The sequence below is a fragment of the Pantherophis guttatus genome, chromosome 15 (assembly GCF_059756535.1).
Source record: "Pantherophis guttatus breed Tessera chromosome 15, ASM5975653v1, whole genome shotgun sequence".
Lineage (NCBI taxonomy): Eukaryota > Metazoa > Chordata > Lepidosauria > Squamata > Colubridae > Pantherophis > Pantherophis guttatus.
Window position 1 is genome coordinate 5,956,905 of NC_142077.1, and position 17,250 is coordinate 5,974,154.

Below are 17,250 nucleotides of genomic sequence, written 5' to 3' on the forward strand. Positions count from 1 at the left end.
TTCTAGATAAGTGGAACTTTCATAACTTGGAAACGTTTTTCATACTAGCAGATCGGGAAACCTGAGAACATCTGGCTTAGAGCCCCCTCCCCCAGCTGCCCCTTCCTCAATTTCAATTCAGCTGATTTAGCTAGCCTGGGGGGAAAAAAATGAAGATTTGTTTTTTTGTTAAAAGATAAGAGACAGGTCTCCTTTAGAAAGCAAAACACAGCAGGCACACGTAATTATATTAACTTTATTAGGGGGGGTCTTCAAAGAAATCACCAAAGGAACAGTGTCAGTGCTGTACAACTCCCTTCCCCCCCCCCCCACCGCCTTACACACCGACCCACACTCCCATGCACACAAAATCTGCACCAAGTATCGTCTGGCATGGCTGCAACACACAATCGCAACCTGAGCCGCGCGATTTGAGATCCAATTTCACTTGACGGTTTGCGCTCACGTTAAAGGCCAACGACACATCGACGCAGTCACAAACACACACCTCAAAAGTACAACAACAACAAAAAAAAGAAACACCTGGAATTGAAATTACAGCCATAACCAACTCCCCCCCCCCCGCTTTACTTCAACAGCCATCAAGAAGCAGCTGATGTCAAACAGCCGGGGTTATTTACTAAATTAAATACTTTCTTTAGAAAAATTTCCCCTCCCCTTGCCAACACATTTAATTGCTTATTAAATAGAATAAGCCAAAAAGACCCTCCTGTAAACTTCAGTAAAGGTTGGCGGTTGAACAGTATATATTTTTAATATTTTAAAATTCAAGTAACAAAAGTAGACGGTGGGTTATCCCCGGCCGATAGCAACAACCAAAAGTGTGAACTAAAATTGTGTCTGCTGCCATCCCATTGCCTGATGAGATTATTCAAAAGAGAGAAGGAAGGAAGGAAGGAAGGAAGGAAGGAAGGAAGGAAGGAAGGAAGGAAGGAAGGGAGGGAGAGGAAAAAAGAGAAGAAACAAAGAATGAAAAGATTGAGGGAGAGAGGAAGGAAGGAAGGAAGGAAGGAAGGAAGGGAAGGGAAGGGAAAGATGGAGAAGGAAGGAAGGAAAGAAAGAAAGAAAAGATGGGGAAGGAAGGAAGGAAGAGAAAGATAAAGAAGGAAAGAAAAAAGAAAGGAAGGAAAGAAAGAAAGAAAGAAGGAAGGAAAGAAGGAAGGAAAGAAGAGAAAGATAAGGAAGGAAGGAAAGAAGAGAAAGATAAGGAAGGAAAGAAAAAAGAAAGGAAGGAAAGAAGGAAGGAAAGAGAAGAGAAAAAGAAGGAAGGAAGGAAGGAAGGAAGAGAAAGATAAGGAAGGAAAGAAGGAAGGAAGGAAAGAAGGAAGGAAAGAAGGAAGGAAAGAAGAGAAAGATAAGGAAGGAAGGAAGAGAAAGATCAGGAAGGAAAGAAGGGAGGACGAGAAAGATGGGGAAGGAAGGAAGAAAGGAAAGAAGGTAGGAAGGAAGGAAGAAAGGAAAGAAGGTAGGAAGGAAGGAAAGAAGGAAAGAAGGAAGGAAGATGGCAGATGCCATCAAATTGGTTTCTTCAAGGAACAACGGGCTATAAAAGCAAAGAATAATAAATAACAACAAACACAACGCAATGCACACAACATAATGTGGGTCCTAGAGAATCTTCTTTTTTGCAACACTCCCGATTCTTGAAACCAGCAATCAGTTCTTCACCTCTCTCTCCTCTTGTTCTTCTTACAATCTTCTCTTCCAACAGCAAGCCTTTTGCGGCTTCTCCAAGTAGTTTGCAAGCAGCGCTATTAATTATTATTATTATTATTTAAATGGTAACCAACAAAGCAGCCTGTTTCAAAAGAAGGACAACCATCCGCCAAGGAGAACGCCACTTGTCCCTAAGAGCAAGCAAGGCGGTGTTAAGTGTGTTAGGCCCTGGGAACATCAGTTGTTGTGTTGCACACAGGAAGTAGCCTCGGCCAGCTTTCACAAAGCAAAATATTTCTCCATCGGAAGGAGTGCAAAACTTCCCTTCATTATGACATAGAACAGGGGTCGGCAACCTTAAACAGTCAAAGAGCCACAAAAGTCCTAACTGGGAGCCCCCCCCCCCGACAATTCTGTAGCCAACCGGAAGTCTGGTTCCCCCACCATAGTCTCCTCCTAGCACGGCATCCTTTTTCCTCTACCTGTCCTAACCGAAAGCCTTATCAAGTGTGGAGCCGACTGGCGACAAGGAGCCGCAGCAGAGGGATGAAAGAGCCACATCCGGCTCCAGAGCCGCAGATTGCTGACCCCTGACATAGACCAAAAGGCAGAGGATGGGCTGGGAAAATACATTTTCTTGAAAAAGTGTGCAGGGTGTAAAAACTGCACGCACAGGGTTTGTGTGCGCACAACCACACCCTGTATTGATCGAGGCCGTTTACTATATAATAGACTAAGGATATCCTCATTTTATCCCGAGTCAGAATTGCCAGCAACGCCGTTTCTTTGCAAACCTTCATAACCGGGGAAGGACGTCTTATACTTGTTTGCTCTGTGTGTGTATGTGTGTGTGTGTTGTTGTTGCTACAAGCCACCTCAAAATTCCTAATCCTGCAGATTCATTTTTATAGCCCAAGTCTTCAAACCGATTGAATGGCAGCTTTTAAAAAAACCACATTTTGCATTTGTCCTTTGATGTAACCAGGGGTGGGTTCTAAATTTTTTTACTACCGGTTCTGTGAGTGTGGCTTATTTTGTGGGTGTGGCTTGGAGGTCATGTGACTAGGTAGGTGTGGTTAGCTGGTCAGTCATTTCTGGAAGGTCCTCGCACTTATGACCAATCCTCGCACTTACGACCCGACTCATTTGTTTGCTTTTAACACTGATCAGCTGTAGGGCGGCCCTTTGAAGCCCCGCGGCAAGAGTTTAAACAGTTTTTTTCCCTCTAGTCATCAGCTGGGACTCAGGAGGCAGCAATAGATTGGGGGTGGGACCAAATTAAAGGTAAGATTAACGTGGGGGGGTGGGGGGGTGGGAGGGCAGGGGGGGAGAACCAGTTCGGTGATGTCATATCGTCACCGCTACCGGCTTGGCCGAACCGGACCAAACCGGGAGGAACCCACCACTGGATGTAACGGTTAGCAGATTGGGGGTTGTTGGGTTTTTTTTTTTTTTTGTGCTGTTTGGGGTTGAATTGCAAGATCTATTGACGGCACCCAAAAATCCAGACTGGGTCCTGACCCCTCCCCCACAGACAGTGCAGCTTTCTTCATAACAACCGCAGAATCAGGGTCCGTCTCTTCGTGTCGATACACAACGGGATTAGCGGGTGGAGAGAATTCCAGATCCTTTTCTCAGAAGTTTTTCATAGCACCACAAGCACCGAAGTAGAGGAACAAGACAAAGGAGCCCAAAAGTAGCCAGAAGAATCCAGACCTCCAGGAAAATCCACCTGGATCAATCTTTGCATTATAAAACCAGAGCCGAGTTCTTCCTCCGTTCTTCCCGCTTCGGCGGATGGACGCCTCCCTCAGCAATCGTAGATCTCGTGGTCGGAGGAGGGCGGCTGCTTCGCCTCTGTATCCCAGATGTTGTCGTAACTGTAGTCCTCGTGGAAGCTTTGCAGCTCCGCGTAGTCGTGATACGTCGGGTCGAGCGGGTCCCCTCCTCTTTCAGGCAGGTTGTAGGCCTGAAGGTTTTCATCTGGAAGAGAACAGCGCAGAGAAGAGTAACCAAAATGATTAGGGGGCTGGAGGCAGGGGCTGTTGAGGGTTCGCACAGGTTCGGAAGAACCCCTAGCTAAGATTCTGTGCAGTTCGGAGAACCCCCAAATCCCACTTCCGGCTGGCCCTTATCACCCCGCCCCGCTCCTCCCAGGAGTCCCCACGTGGCCCCTTTTTGGATGCAGGTAAGTGCAGGGCGCACGCGGAGGCTCGGGGTGGGTGCAAAATGGGCCCACTGGAAGTTCAGGAAGGCTGGAAACAGGCCCATTTCTGGCCTCCAGAGCCTGGGGAAGCTGTTTTCGCCTTCCTGGAGGCTCAAGAAAAGCCTCCGGAGCCCGGGGAGGGCAAAAACACCCCCGCCCCCAGTAGTGGGATTCAAATCCTGTCGCAAACTAATTTGCTCGTGGGCATGCGTGCACTCGCGTGCAACACTTCTACGCATGCGCAGACACATCTGGGTGCCATGGTGCAGGAGGATGACTAGGCCACGCCCACCATGGCCATGCCCACCCCAGCAATCAGGCAGAGAACCCCTTGCTAAAATTTTTGAAGCCCACCCCTGGCTGGAAGCTAAAACATACGAAGAACAGTTACAGGAATCGGGGTGTGTCTAGTTCAGGAGTTAGCAACCTGTGGCTCTGGAGCCACATGTGGCTCTTTCATCCCTCTGCTGCGGCTCCCTGTTGCTGGTCGGCTCCACAATTGATAGGGCTTTCGGTTAGGACAGGTAGAGGAAAAAGGATGCCGCGCTAGGAGGAGACTCTATGGTGTGGGAACCAACTTCCAGTCGGCAGAGGAAAAAGGATGCAGTGCTAGGAGGAGACTATGGTGGGGGAACTGGACTTCCGGTCGGCTCCAGAATTGAATGGAGGGCTTCCGGTTAGAACCTTTGTGGCTCTTTGAGTGTTTAAGGTTGCCAACCCCTGGTCTAGTTTAACAAAAAGAACTAGGGGTGACATGCTAACAGCATTCCAATATCTCAGGGGCTGCCCCAAAGAAGAGGGAGTCAAGCTATTCTCCAAAGCCCCTGAGGGCAGGACAAAAAACAATGGATGGAAACCAACCAAGGAGAGATCCGACCTAGAACTAAGGAGACATTTCCTGGCAGTGAGAACAATTACATCAGTGGAACAAAAATTGTGGGTGCTCCACCATCACTGGAAGCTTTTAAGAAGAGATTGGACAACCATTTGTCTGGAATGGTATATAGCCGTGATGGCGAATCTATGGCATGCGTGCCACAGGTGGTACGCATAGCCATATCGGTGGGCACGTGAGCTCAGCTCTGGCGCGCATGTGCGCACCGGCCAGCTGATTTTCAGGCCTTCTGAGCCCACCAGAAGTAGGGAAACAGGCTGTTTCCTGCCTCCGGAGGGCCTCGGGTGGTGGTGGGAAAGGCCCGTTTTTTTCTCTCTCCCCAGCCTCCAGAGCCTTCCTAGGAGTCTGGGGAGGGCCTCCGGAGGCTGGAAACAACCCGTTTGCCAACTTCCGGCGGGACCAGAAGGCCCATTTTTTGCTGTTCCCTGTCACTGCGTTTTTGTATTTACCAGATGAGCTCTTATTTTTGAACTTTCAGACTTACCGTAGCCTCCCTAGTTCTTATCAGTAACTACTGTGCATGTCTACATCCTTTTCTTTTTCTCTAAAAGTTTTCTTTGTTCTCCGGCCAAGAGAGGTGGCCAGGAAAGTTTTGCCAAGATGTAGTTAATTAGCCAATAAGATGTTTTATTTTCTTTATAACAAATAAATGAGTTTTTCTTAGAAAATATATCTTCGGGTTTATTTTCTTAAAGTATACTTCAAGGAAAGGTCACGATCCATTCTCTAATCAAGGTGCAATTACCCAAAAGCAAAATGGGATTAATTGCCACCCTGACATTCCCAGCCTCCAGAGCCTTTCTAGGAGTCTGGGGAGGATGAAAATGGCATTCCCCACACACCTCCGGAGGGACTGGAAGTTGGCTAACGGACCGTTTTCGGCCTCTGGAGGCTGGGGACAGCAAAAAAAATGGGCCTACTGTGCCAGGAACATGGGGAGCATGGGGGGATTGCATGCACATGCGCGGGGACAGGGCGCATAGAATTATAGGTGTGGGCACAGGCACGCGCAGCTCCTAGCACGCAATGGCAAAAAGGTTAGCCATCACTGGTATGTAGGGGGTTGGACTAGAAGACCTCCAAGGTCCCTCGGTCCTTGAAGACCTTTCAACTCTTTTATTCTTTTAAGTTAAGGATTTGGATAATGGGGCAGCCAACCAGGCCACAATCCCTTCCCCGGTGAGGACCCTTCCTTGAAAGCTCCTTCTGGAGTTGCTTTCATTTGGATCCCCTCTGAATTGTCCAGTCTCTTCTCCTATGTTGATCGTTGGAACTCCGACACCAGAAGACTTCCAGCCTGTTGTGGCTCCGTTGCCTGAGCCTGGGCTATCGACAGATGCAGACTCTGAGAGTGAGGGAGAGGAGTTGGCAAGGCCTCCCTCTCCAGGACCCTCCTCTCTGGCAATGCCTCCGGAGGACACCGAAGGACAAAAGATAGGCCCAGAGCCAAGCACGTCCCCGCAGCCACCGGTGGACAGCGATGAAGGAGATAAGTGCTGGCTGGACCCTCAGCAGAGGCGCAGGGAGAAGCGTGCGCAGCAGAGGGGAAGGCGTGCCAGAGATTAGCTGAGTCACTGGACCACACCCCACAGGATATAAATGTGAGTGTGGTGGCCGGTTCAGTTTGTGACGAGCAAAAACTAGAAATAATCCATGATCTCTGCGTTACTGGACTTCTGCCTGCCTTGTCGGACTGCATTTGGACTAATCCTTGAATTGCGGAAACTTTGCCTGCTTTATCGGAATGCTTGCAGTCTAATCTTTGTTTTGTGTGAGTAAAGTCTGAATTGGCAGCTGGCCACTGGGTTGCTGCCAGCTTTATCTTCAAAGATTTTGTCGTGTGGCTTATTAACTCCGGGCCGTCTGTGGGGGTGCGTGTGTGGGACGGGGACAGAACACAGCCAAGCCCATTCGAGGCCAAGTCCCCAAGGCCTCCCATCGCAAGGACTCACCTGAAGTCGGCAAGGAACGCATCCGAAGGCCATCTCCTGATGTGGTGCTCTGCAGGTGGGGAAAGACCAAAAAAAAAAGGAGTTGAGAGCTACGAAACCCACAGAACAGGTTTGATTCCACCCTCTGTCCCACCCAGAAGTGGGGTAAGGACCAAATCTCTTCAGCAGGCTTTGCATGGCACTTACCGTGGTCAAATAATGGGCATCTGGTGCAGGTTCTGTGGCAAAATGAAAGGCTGGAGCGGAGGCGTTGACTCTCTGGGCAAGGCTGGGTTCTCGCCAGGGGTTTCCACAGGACGGTTGAAAGCTCTTCCACCCTAGAGGATGATGGCAGATGGGAACGGACACTGGCATGGCCGGGTAGCCATTCTGGTGCTCCACAGTGGATGGCCCGTGACACCTCCCGAGCTGTGAAGGAGACGAGGAAGGAAGTTGGGGGGGAGGAGGTGGAGGAAGGAAGGGGAGGATGGATGGGGAGGAGGAGGGAAGAGGAGGAGGGAGGAAGAAGGAAGGAAGTGGAGAAGAAAGAAGAGGAGGAGGAGAAGGAAGAGGGGGAGGGGGGAGGAGGAGGAGGAGGAGAAGGAGAAGGAGGAGGAAGAGGAGGAGGAGGAGGAGGAGGAGGAGGAGGAGGAGAAGGAGGAGGAGAAAAAGAAGAAGAAGAAGAAGAAGAAGAAGGAGGAGGAGGAGGAGGAGGAGGAGGAGGAGGAGGAGAAAGGAGAAAGGAGAAAGGAGAAAAGGAGAAGGAGAAGAAAGAAAGAGGAGGAGGAAAGAAGAAGGAGAAAGGGAGAAGGAGAAGGAGAAAAGGAGATGATGGAGGAAGAGGAGGAGGAGAAGAAGAAGAAAGAAGAAGAAAAGGAGAGGGAGAAGGAGAAGGAGAAGGAGAAAGGGAGAAGGAGAAAAGGAGAAAAGGAGGAGGTGGGGGAGAAGAAGGAGGAGGAGGAGGAGAAAAAGGAGGAGGAGAAGGAGAAGAAGAAGGAAGAAGAAGAAGGAGAAGAAGAAAAAGAAGAAGAAGAAGAAAGAAGAAAGAAGAAAAGAAAAGGAGAGGGAGAAGGAGAAGAAGAAAAGGAGAAAGGGAGAAGGAGAAAAGGAGAAAAGGAGGAGGTGGAGGAGAAGAAGAAGGAGGAGGAGAAGAAGGAGGAGGAGGAGGGGGAGGGAAGGAGGAGGAGGAGAAGAAGAAGAAAAAGACTTACATCAAGGGTGTCAAACACAAGGCCTGCGGGCCGAATCCGACCATTGGATGTGCCGGATGTGGTTGGATTTGGCCCGCAGAGCCATCCTGGAATTTGTAAGGGGTTGGCCTGTGTCACTTCGGCCCAGTCTACCCAGTGCGAAGAGGAAACATGCCAGAAGTTTGGGGAGTGGTGTTAAGCTGGCCACACCCACCCAGTCAGCCACGCCCAGTGAGTGGCGTTAAGCTGGCCGCGCCCACCCAGTTGGCCACACCATGAGTGGCGTCAAGCTGGCCAAGCCCAGTAAGTGGTGTCAAGCTGGCCACGCCCACCCAATTGGCCACACCCCCTCCCCAAGGTCAACCACAGCCCTGATGAAATTGAGTTTGACACCTGTAGCTTATTTGGTCCCACTCACCTCATCTAGGAAGTAGGAGCCTGCAGCCCCGTGCGAGGTGGGGGAACTGGGCGTGTAGGGGTCAGCATACATGGGGGAAGACGACAGAGAGATATTTTCCAGAGTTTGGGGAACTGGGCAGGTCTGACTCCTTGGCACGTGCCACTGCTTCAGCTGCAGAAGGGACAAAAAAAAAATCCAGCTGCGGAAGGACATTTGCAGGGCCATTCCAGATGTTCCGAAGATCATCAGGCTTTGATCCCAGAGCTTTGATCCCAGAGCTTTGATCCCAGAGCTTTGATCCCAGAGCTCTGCCCTCTCCCCAAATTCTACGATTATCCTCAGCTCGTACATTGTTTAAGTCCAGGTGCAACGGGCGGACAGCAGGATGCTCCTGTTGGGCCTGAGCCGAGTACGGCTCATTGTAAACGGGGGAGACACCTTCTCCACGGGGTTGCTTCGAGGTGAGCGGGATGGAGCTTTTCTTTTCGGGGTCCTCCCAGTGGCACTGGGGCTGCTGAGGTGGCGGGACGCCCTTCCCTTTGGACTTTCGAGAACTCCCTTTCCTTTTCAGCTCGGCCTTCGGCAGTCCGGTCTCTCGTTTTCCTGAGCACTGCAACAACAAGAGGAGACACCATTTAATAGACACTATTATTGCTGTTTGTATCAAAATGAATTATACCCAGAGGCCACACTCTTTCATATATTGATATTGGCGTATATTTTTTTTAAAAAATCTAATAAAACTTAAAACAAAAATATGCTTGTTTAGCGGTTGTGCTCAAAATTGTGGAAGAGGAAACACTTGATAGTAGATGGGCTCTACGTAGAAGTCAACGGTCAACCAAGGAATTTAAGCTTTCCAGATCTTTTAAGCCAACTTGACTTGTTTTTTTTTCTTCCCACAGACCCACGAGGTTGGTGCTGCCGCTTGAATCACCCATCGAGCCCACCACCCAATTTTCAAACACCCGACTTACGCAAGCCGGTTGCGGCAGAGAGTTTTCAGCTAACCGATTCTCGGAAACTGCGTCGACCGATTGTCTCTCGGAGAAAGAAGCTGTACTGGTTTGGGAGTGGTGGGTGGACGTCGTAGCCCCCTTCCCGGCAGAAGCCCAGGAATTCGTTCTGCCCTCCGAGGTGAGTGACCCTCTTCCGCTTCCTGAAAACTAAACCGAGCAAGAAATTAAAATGCGTGGCATTTGGGGGTGGGCAAGAGAAGATCAAATGAAATGATTGGCACGGGGAAATAATGCAGTCCTGGCCTTCAAAGAATGGGGAAGAAGAGCGAGACATTAAGGCAGGGGTGGGATTCAGCCGGTTCAGACAAACCGGATGTTAATTTTAATCCGGTTCGTCGAACCGGCTGTTGCAAGGACTGGCTGATCCCGTCCACCCTGCCCCTCCCCTCCCAAGAGTCTCCACACAGCCCGTTTTGGATGCCAGGTAAGTGTAGGGCCCGTATGGAGGCTCTGGGAGGGCGAAAAACGGGCCTAGCAGAAGTTCTGGAGGTCCAGAAATGGGCCCGTTTCCGGCCTCTGGAGCCTGGGGGAGGCCGTTTTCACCCTCCCAGAGGCTCGAGGAAAGCCTGCAGAGCCTGGGGAGGTTGAAAAATGGGCCTACCAGAAGTACCGGAAGTCCGAAAACGGGTTAGTTTCTGGCCTTCGGAGCCCAGGGGGAGGCCATTTTCACCCTCCCAGAAGCTCGAGGAAAGCCTCCGGAGTCTGGGGAGGGTGAAAATGCCCCCGCCCCCAAAGTGCAAGAGGCTGAGTAGGCCACGCCCACGATGGCCATGCCACCCAGCAACTGGGCAGAGAACCTCTGGTTGAGCCTCTGCAAGGGCGAAAATGGCATCCCCCGGGCTATGGAGGCCCTCCAGAGCCTGGAAACAGGCCTGTTTCCGGACTTCTGGTACTTCCAGTAGGCCCATTTTTTGCCCTCCCCAGGCCCCAGAGGCTTTCCTCATGTCTCTGGGAGGGCGAAAACGGCCTCCCCTGGGCTCCGAAAGCCCTCTGGAGGCTGGAAACAGTTTCCGGACTTCCAGTAGGCCCGTTTTTCACCCTCCCAGAGCCTCCACCCGGGTCCTGCACTTACCTGGCATCCAAAATGGGCCGCGTGGAGACTCCTGGGAGGGGCGGGGTGGGCGGGGCCAGCCAGTCCTTGCAACTACCGGTTCAGCGAACCAGATGTAAAATTAGCATCCGAACCGGCTGAATCCCACCCGTGCCGCAGAGTTATCGCTAGGAAGACCATTTAAGCAAGGAAACAAAGCAAGGAAGCATCATGCAAGAGTTGTGTTGTAAGCCAGGCAGGAAATAAGCACTTTACCTGCCCCAGGTGAGAAGGCTTCAACCCGGAGAAACTCTCCGATCCCGAGAGGGAGGAATCAGCATGGCGGAACTGGGCGGTTTTAAGACAATATAACCACTCTTGGTAATCTTCGTAGCTGGAGCAGATCACCCGGATGGAGTTGATTAGCCGGCCTAGAAAAAAATAGAGATCACGTCTTGTTTGTAACCAGATCCAGATGTTTGAACCGGAAGGGATCCTTCAGAATCTTCCCCAATCCCCTTGTCTTTTATTTTAATGGAGGGATTCAGAGCCTCCCTGTGACGGGACAGGCGCTTGGTCGCCATTGGCTGGCTTCCAACAAGCACCAAGTCAATAAGGGAACCTGGATTCGCTTAATGACTGTGTGATTCATTTAGTGACTGCAACAACCATGGCAAAAAAAAAAAAAGAGAGAGAGAGAGAAAAGGTTGTAAAACTGTGCCCTGGCTTCCTTTTAACCATCTCCTTGGTTAGCCATGGAAATTCCACTCCGGAATGTCTACCTGCCATCTCTTCCTCTTGATACACAAACACACACAAACACACACACACATAAATTTACATGTAAGCAAGGGGGGGCGGGGAAACCTACCTTCTATTAAAAAAGCGGTTTTCTGGTTTTCCTCAAATTGTACTTGGATGGCATTCAAAGGCAATTCACCCTGTTTGTAAAAAAATAATAATAATAAAATCAGACACTATTTGAAATACCAAAAACGATTTTACATCGTTCTTCCTGGTCCAGGTATAAAATACCAATAAATAAATTCAACTTTTCAGGCTAAAATCAAAACCCTTTTTGCAGCCGGATTAAGCAAGTATTGGTCGTATCAGATTAATGAGAGTTGGAAGGGACCTTGGAGGTCATCTAGTCCAACCCTCCATCCAAGCAGGAGACCCCACACCATTTCTGACAAAATGGCAGTCCATCTATTCTTGAAAGCTTCCAGTGATGAAGCTCCCACAACTTCTGAAGGCAACTTCTGTTCCATGGGTTGATTGTTCTCCCTATCAGAAAATGTCTCCTTATTTCCAGGTTGAATCTCTCCTTGATCAGTTTCCATCCATTATTCCTTGTCTGAACTTCAGTTCCTTTGGAAAATAGCTTGACCCCCCCTTCCTCTCTGGGGCAGCCCCTCAAATATTGGAAGACTGCTATCCTGTCTCCCCTGGTCCTTCTCTTCACTAGACTAGCCATGCCAATCAGTTCTAGTCTCCAAAAGGGATCAAAAATTGGCCCGACAAAGTTCCTGACTTATAGAAACCAGATGGCGAATATACAGATAATTCTCAACTTACAACCATTCATTTAATGACATTCCACCGCACTGAAAAAAAAGTGACGTAGGAGCGTTTTTCTCACTTACGACGTCTGCAGGGGTCACACAATCCCCTTTTGCGACCTCACCAGCAAAGTCAGTGGGGAAGACGGCTCATTCTGGATGCAGGTGCGCGCGGAGGCTTGGGGAGGCCGAAAAAATGGGCCTACCGGAAGTTTAAGGAGGCCAGAAACAGGCCCGTTTCCATCCTCCAGAGCTTGGGGAGGCCATTTTCACCCTCCCAGCGGCTCGAGGAAAGCCTCCGGAGCCCGGGGAGGGCCAAAACGTCCCCGCCCCCAGTAGTAGGATTCAAATCCTGTCGCAAATTAATTTGCTCCTGGGCGTGCGTGTATTCGCGCGCAACACTTCTGCACATGCGGAGAGACATCTGGGCGGGTGGGCGGAGCTTCCTGATGCTGCCACTACCACTTTGCCCGAACCGGAAGGAGGCCAACTAGGCCACGCCCATTATGGCCGCACCAACCCAGAAACTGGGCAGAGAGAACTCCCTGCTAAAATTTTTGAAGCCTAGCAATACCTATTTACAACTAGGTTGTAGGTTCCTGGGGAGGTCATGTGATCCCAGTAACAATCGCTTTGCTTAGCGACGGGAATTCTAGTCCCCAGATACGGTCGTAGGTTGAGGACTACTGTAAAACGATGCAGCCACTGGAGGGGTTAGGACAGGTTCCAAGGAAAAACTCACATTGTGGACATGTTCTTACGCAACCCCCTTGTTTTGAAGTTAAAAACCGGTCACTCTCAAGAAATCCTCCGCAGAGATTCTCGGGAGGTTTTTTTTTTTTTTGATGATGATTGTTGACTTAAATCTTTGTGTCTCAAGTCAACACTTTTTAGAGTTAATGCTCCGGTTTGGGGGGAAAAAAAAAAAAAACTTTCCATGACCTCAAGGACTTTATACCTCCAAGAGTTTACCAACCACAAATCCTTCAAGAAGAGTCTGCAAAGGTTGTTTTCCCCTTCTCCAGCAATTTGCAGAGGGGTTGGAGGCTGATTTTCAGAGGGGTGTGTGGGTGGGTGATTCAGTTGGAAGGAACAAAGTCCTGCTCCCCGCTCCCAAAAAAAATCGAACCAATTAAGTGTGTGCATTTGTGTGCATAAGGGTGAATGCAAGGGAAGAATCTAAAGTAGAGGTGCCCAACCTTGGCAACTGTAAGGAAGAGAAGAGAAGAGAAGAGAAGAGAAGAGAAGAGAAGAGAAGAGAAGAGAAGAGAAGAGAAGAGAAGAGAGGAATGGAATGGAATGGAAAATAAAAGGAATAAGGAAGAGAAGAGAAGAGAAGAGAAGAGAAGAGAAGAGAAGAGAAGAGAAGAGAAGAGAAGAGGAATGGAATGGAATGGAATGGAATGGAATGGAATGGAATGGAATGGAATGGAAAATAATAGGAATAAGGAAGAGAAGAAGAGAAGAGAAGAGAAGAGAAGAGAAGAGAAGAGAAGAGAAGAGAAGAGAAGAGAAGAGAAGAATGGAATGGAATGGAAAATAAAAGGAATAAGGAAGAGAAGAGAAGAGAAGAGAAGAAGAGAAGAGAAGAGAAGAGAAGAGAAGAGAAGAGAAGAGAAGAGAAGAGGAATGGAATGGAATGGAATGGAATGGAATGGAATGGAAAATAATAGGAATAAGGAAGAGAAGAAGAGAAGAGAAGAGAAGAGAAGAGAAGAGAAGAGAAGAGAAGAGAAGAGAAGAGAAGAGAAGAGGAATGGAATGGAATGGAATGGAATGGAATGGAATGGAATGGAAAATAATAGGAATAAGGAAGAGAAGAAGAGAAGAGAAGAAGAGAAGAGAAGAGAAGAGAAGAGAAGAGAAGAGAAGAGAAGAGAAGAGAAGAGAAGAGAAGAGAAGAGAAGAGAAGAGAAGAATGGAATGGAATGGAATGGAATGGAATGGAAAATAATAGGAATAAGGAAGAGAAGAAGAGAGGAGAGGAGAGGAGAGGAGAGGAGAGGAGAAGAGAAGAGAAGAGAAGAGAAGAGAAGAGGAGAGGAGAGGAGAGGAGAGGAGAGGAGAGGAGAGGAGAGGAGAGGAGAGGAGAGGAGAGGAGAGGAGAGGAGAGGAGAGGAGAGAAGAGAAGAGAAGAGAAGAGAAGAGAAGCAGGAAGGGACCCTTGGAGGTCTTCTAGTCCAGCCCCCTGCTCAAGCAGGAAACCCTATACCATTTCAGACAATGACTGTCCAGTCTTTTCTTAAAAAGCTCCACTATTGGAGCACCCATAATCTCTGGTGGCAAGCTGTTCCACGGGCTAATTGTCCTCCCTGTTAGGAGGTTTCTCCTTAATTCCAGGTTACTTCTCTCCTTGATTAGTTTTTACGATGCTCTTCCGAACTCAGGACTCGCGTGGCAACACATCCCTTGCAAGTCAACAGATTTCCTCTCCCCTGCTTTCCTGCTCCCAAACAGGCACTTACTATGCCCCATGAGGAGAAGGGGAGTGAGGGAAGAAGGACTCGCTCCGGCTCCCCCTCTTTAGCCCCCTAACCGAGGGGTATTTTTTTTACTGCAAAACCAGTCCAGGTGAAACTGTCAGGATCAACACAGGAATGAGTCAGGTAGAGAGAACGAAGGATCCTGTGGGAAATCCCCCCCCCCCCACGTCCTTGGAGCAACTTAAGAGTAAGGTTACAACAATAGAATAAGAGAAATCAGTTGCTGGAAAGGTGTAGCAAAGCAGGCCACAATTCAAAGACAATTATAATAACAACCTCTTCGTCTTTCTCTCCTTCTTCTCATCTTCCTTCCCCGCTTTTTCTTTTTTCTCCTTCTCCTTTTCTCCTTCCTTCCTTCTCCTACTTCTCCTTCTCTTTCTCCCCTTTCTGCTTCTTCTCTCTTCCCCTCCTTCCCTATTCCTTCTCTTTGTCCTGCTTCCTTCTCCCCCTCCTCTTCTCCCCCTTTGTCTCCTTTCTCCTCCATCTTCTTTCTTTCTCCTCCTTCTTTTTCATCTCCTTCTCCTCCTCCTCTTTCTACTCTTCTGCTTCTTCTCTCTTCCCCTCCTTCCCTATTCCTTCTCTTTTTCCTCCTTCCTTCTCCTTCTCCTCCTCCTCCTCCTCTTCTCGCCCCTCGTCTCCTTTCTCTTCCTCCTTCTTCCTCTCCTTCTCCTCCTCCTCTTTCTACCCTTCTGCTTCTTCTCCCTTCCCTTCCCCTCCTTTCCTATTCCTTCTCTTTTTCCTGCTTCCTTCTCCCCCTCCTCTTCTCCCCCTTGTCTCCTTTCTCCATCTCCTTTCTTTCTCCTCCTCCTCTTTCTACCCTTCTGCTTCTTCTCCCTTCTCCTCCTTCCCTATTCCTTCTCTTTTTCCTGCTTCCTTCTCCCCCCTATTCACCCCCTTGTCTCCTTTCTCCATCTCCTTTCTTTCTTCTCCTCCTCTTTCTACCCTTCTGCTTCTTCTCCCTTCTCCTTCTTCCCTATTCCTTCTCTTTTTCCTGCTTCCTTCTCCCCCCTATTCACCCCCTTGTCTCCTTTCTCCATCTCCTTTCTTTCTTCTCCTCCTCTTTCTACCCTTCTGCTTCTTCTCCCTTCTCCTTCTTCCCTATTCCTTCTCTTTTTCCTGCTTCCTTCTCCCCCCCCAGCAGTGTTCCAATATCTCAGGGGCTGCCCCAAAGAAGAGGGAGTCAAGCTATTCTCCAAAGCACCTGAGGGCAGGAGAAGAAGCGATGGGTGGAAACTAATCGAGGAGAGAAGCAACCTAGAACTAAGGAGAAATTTCCTGACAGTGAGAACAATTAACCAGTGGAACAACTTGCCACCAGAAGTAGTCAATGCTCCAACACTGGAAGTTTTTAAGAAGAGGTTGGATAACCATTTGTCTGAAGTGGTGTAGGGTTTCCTGCCTAAGCAGGGGGTTGGACTAGAAGACCTCCAAGGTCCCTTCCAACTCTGTTATGCATTGCATTGCATTGCATTGCATTGCATTGCATTGCATTGCATTGCATTGCATTGCATTGCATTGCATTGCATTGCATTGCATTGCATTCTATTCTATTCTATTCTATTCTATTCTATTCTATTCTATTCTATTCTATTCTATTCTATTCTATTCTATTCTATTCTATTCTATGCCTCTGTCCTTTGAAAAGCCCCTATTCAGCCAGCTATCGGCAACAGCTGGCTCCTAGTGCACCCTCCCCCTCCCTCCCCCTCCCCCCCCATCGCCAAAGCCACAGGCAGTTTCTCCGACACACGTTTGGCATCCCACAAACTCCTGCAACTATTTTTAAAAGGCATCCCAAAACCGTCGCAGGGCAAAACGCTTCTGTGCCCTTCGTGGAATCAAATCCACGGCGCTGCTCCTTTTCCTGCTGGATGTGGAGTCGGATCGAGGAGAAAGAAACTCACAAGTTGGGGGGGGTTTGTTACTGATTGTCAGATCCAAAGCGACCTCCCCCCCCCTTTTGGGGAATTTTAAAACGTTCCTGGGCTATTTATATAACCAGACATGGCTTCCCAACCCTCGGGGTAGGCTTGATAGCAAACTCCAGAGCTTTGGTGGCGCAGCTGACTAAGTGCTGTTAAAAGAGCACCAGCTGCCTGCAATTACCGCGAGTTCGAATCTCACCAGGCTCAAGGTTGACTCAGCCTTCCATCCTTCCGAGGTAGGTCAAATGAGGACCCGGATTGTGGGGGGCAATAAGCTGACTTTGTATAAAAAAAGAACACCACTTAGAGGGGACCAAAAAGCCCTAATAAGCAGGTCTATACAAAAGTATGAAGGCTATTTCTTAACACATTGTAAGCCGCCCTGAGTCTCCGGAGAAGGGCGGCATATAAATCGAACCAATAAATAAATAAATAAATAAATAAAGCTAGCAGGGGACTTTAAATTCATTTCGAGTGTTTTCGTTTCTTTTGAAAGAAAAAAAAAAACACCAGCCAGTCTGCAAGGAATATAAATCCTTCCTGTTCCCCGCTATATCCTGTCCAGAGTTGAAGAAGCTTCTGGGATGAGAAGCGAAACGTCTTCAAAAGAAAAGAAAAGAAAAAAACACCCCAGAAAGTCCAGTTGCCTCCTGAAAAAAAGCCCCTTTGGGACAACTGTGACCTGGATGACAGAGAATCTCTACAGACATTCATTTAAAAGACAATAGAATAGACTAACAGAAGGGAGGGACCTTGGAGGTCTTCTAGTCCAACCCCCTGCTAAGCAAGAAAACCCTATATGTCAGCACTTCAAGCTGCATTTACTCTAGTGCTGACATAAGAAGGAGGAGCGGAGGCGCCTGGAAAGGAACGTTTGACTTTTCACCTACTTATTTTCCCTGGAGATAATATCCCCTAGGAGATGGGATGGGAGGGGGGAAATTCCTTTGAGC

General features: G+C 48.9%; 1 protein-coding gene across 1 annotated transcript in view; it reads right to left on the reverse strand.

Annotated features, from left to right (window-relative positions):
• Positions 1-221: 221 nt before the first annotated feature.
• PLEKHN1 (pleckstrin homology domain containing N1) overlaps positions 222-17,250 on the reverse strand; it is a 53,551-nt gene continuing 36,522 nt past the window's right edge. The window contains exons 9-16 of the mRNA XM_060694174.2: positions 11,199-11,268; positions 10,604-10,758; positions 9,256-9,444; positions 8,628-8,888; positions 8,297-8,449; positions 6,896-7,117; positions 6,710-6,758; positions 222-3,639 (exon numbers count right to left, since the gene is read on the reverse strand). Of these exons, the coding sequence (XP_060550157.2) occupies positions 3,467-3,639; positions 6,710-6,758; positions 6,896-7,117; positions 8,297-8,449; positions 8,628-8,888; positions 9,256-9,444; positions 10,604-10,758; positions 11,199-11,268 (1,272 nt within the window). The 3' untranslated portion in view covers positions 222-3,466. The remainder of the gene's footprint in view (positions 3,640-6,709; positions 6,759-6,895; positions 7,118-8,296; positions 8,450-8,627; positions 8,889-9,255; positions 9,445-10,603; positions 10,759-11,198; positions 11,269-17,250) is intronic.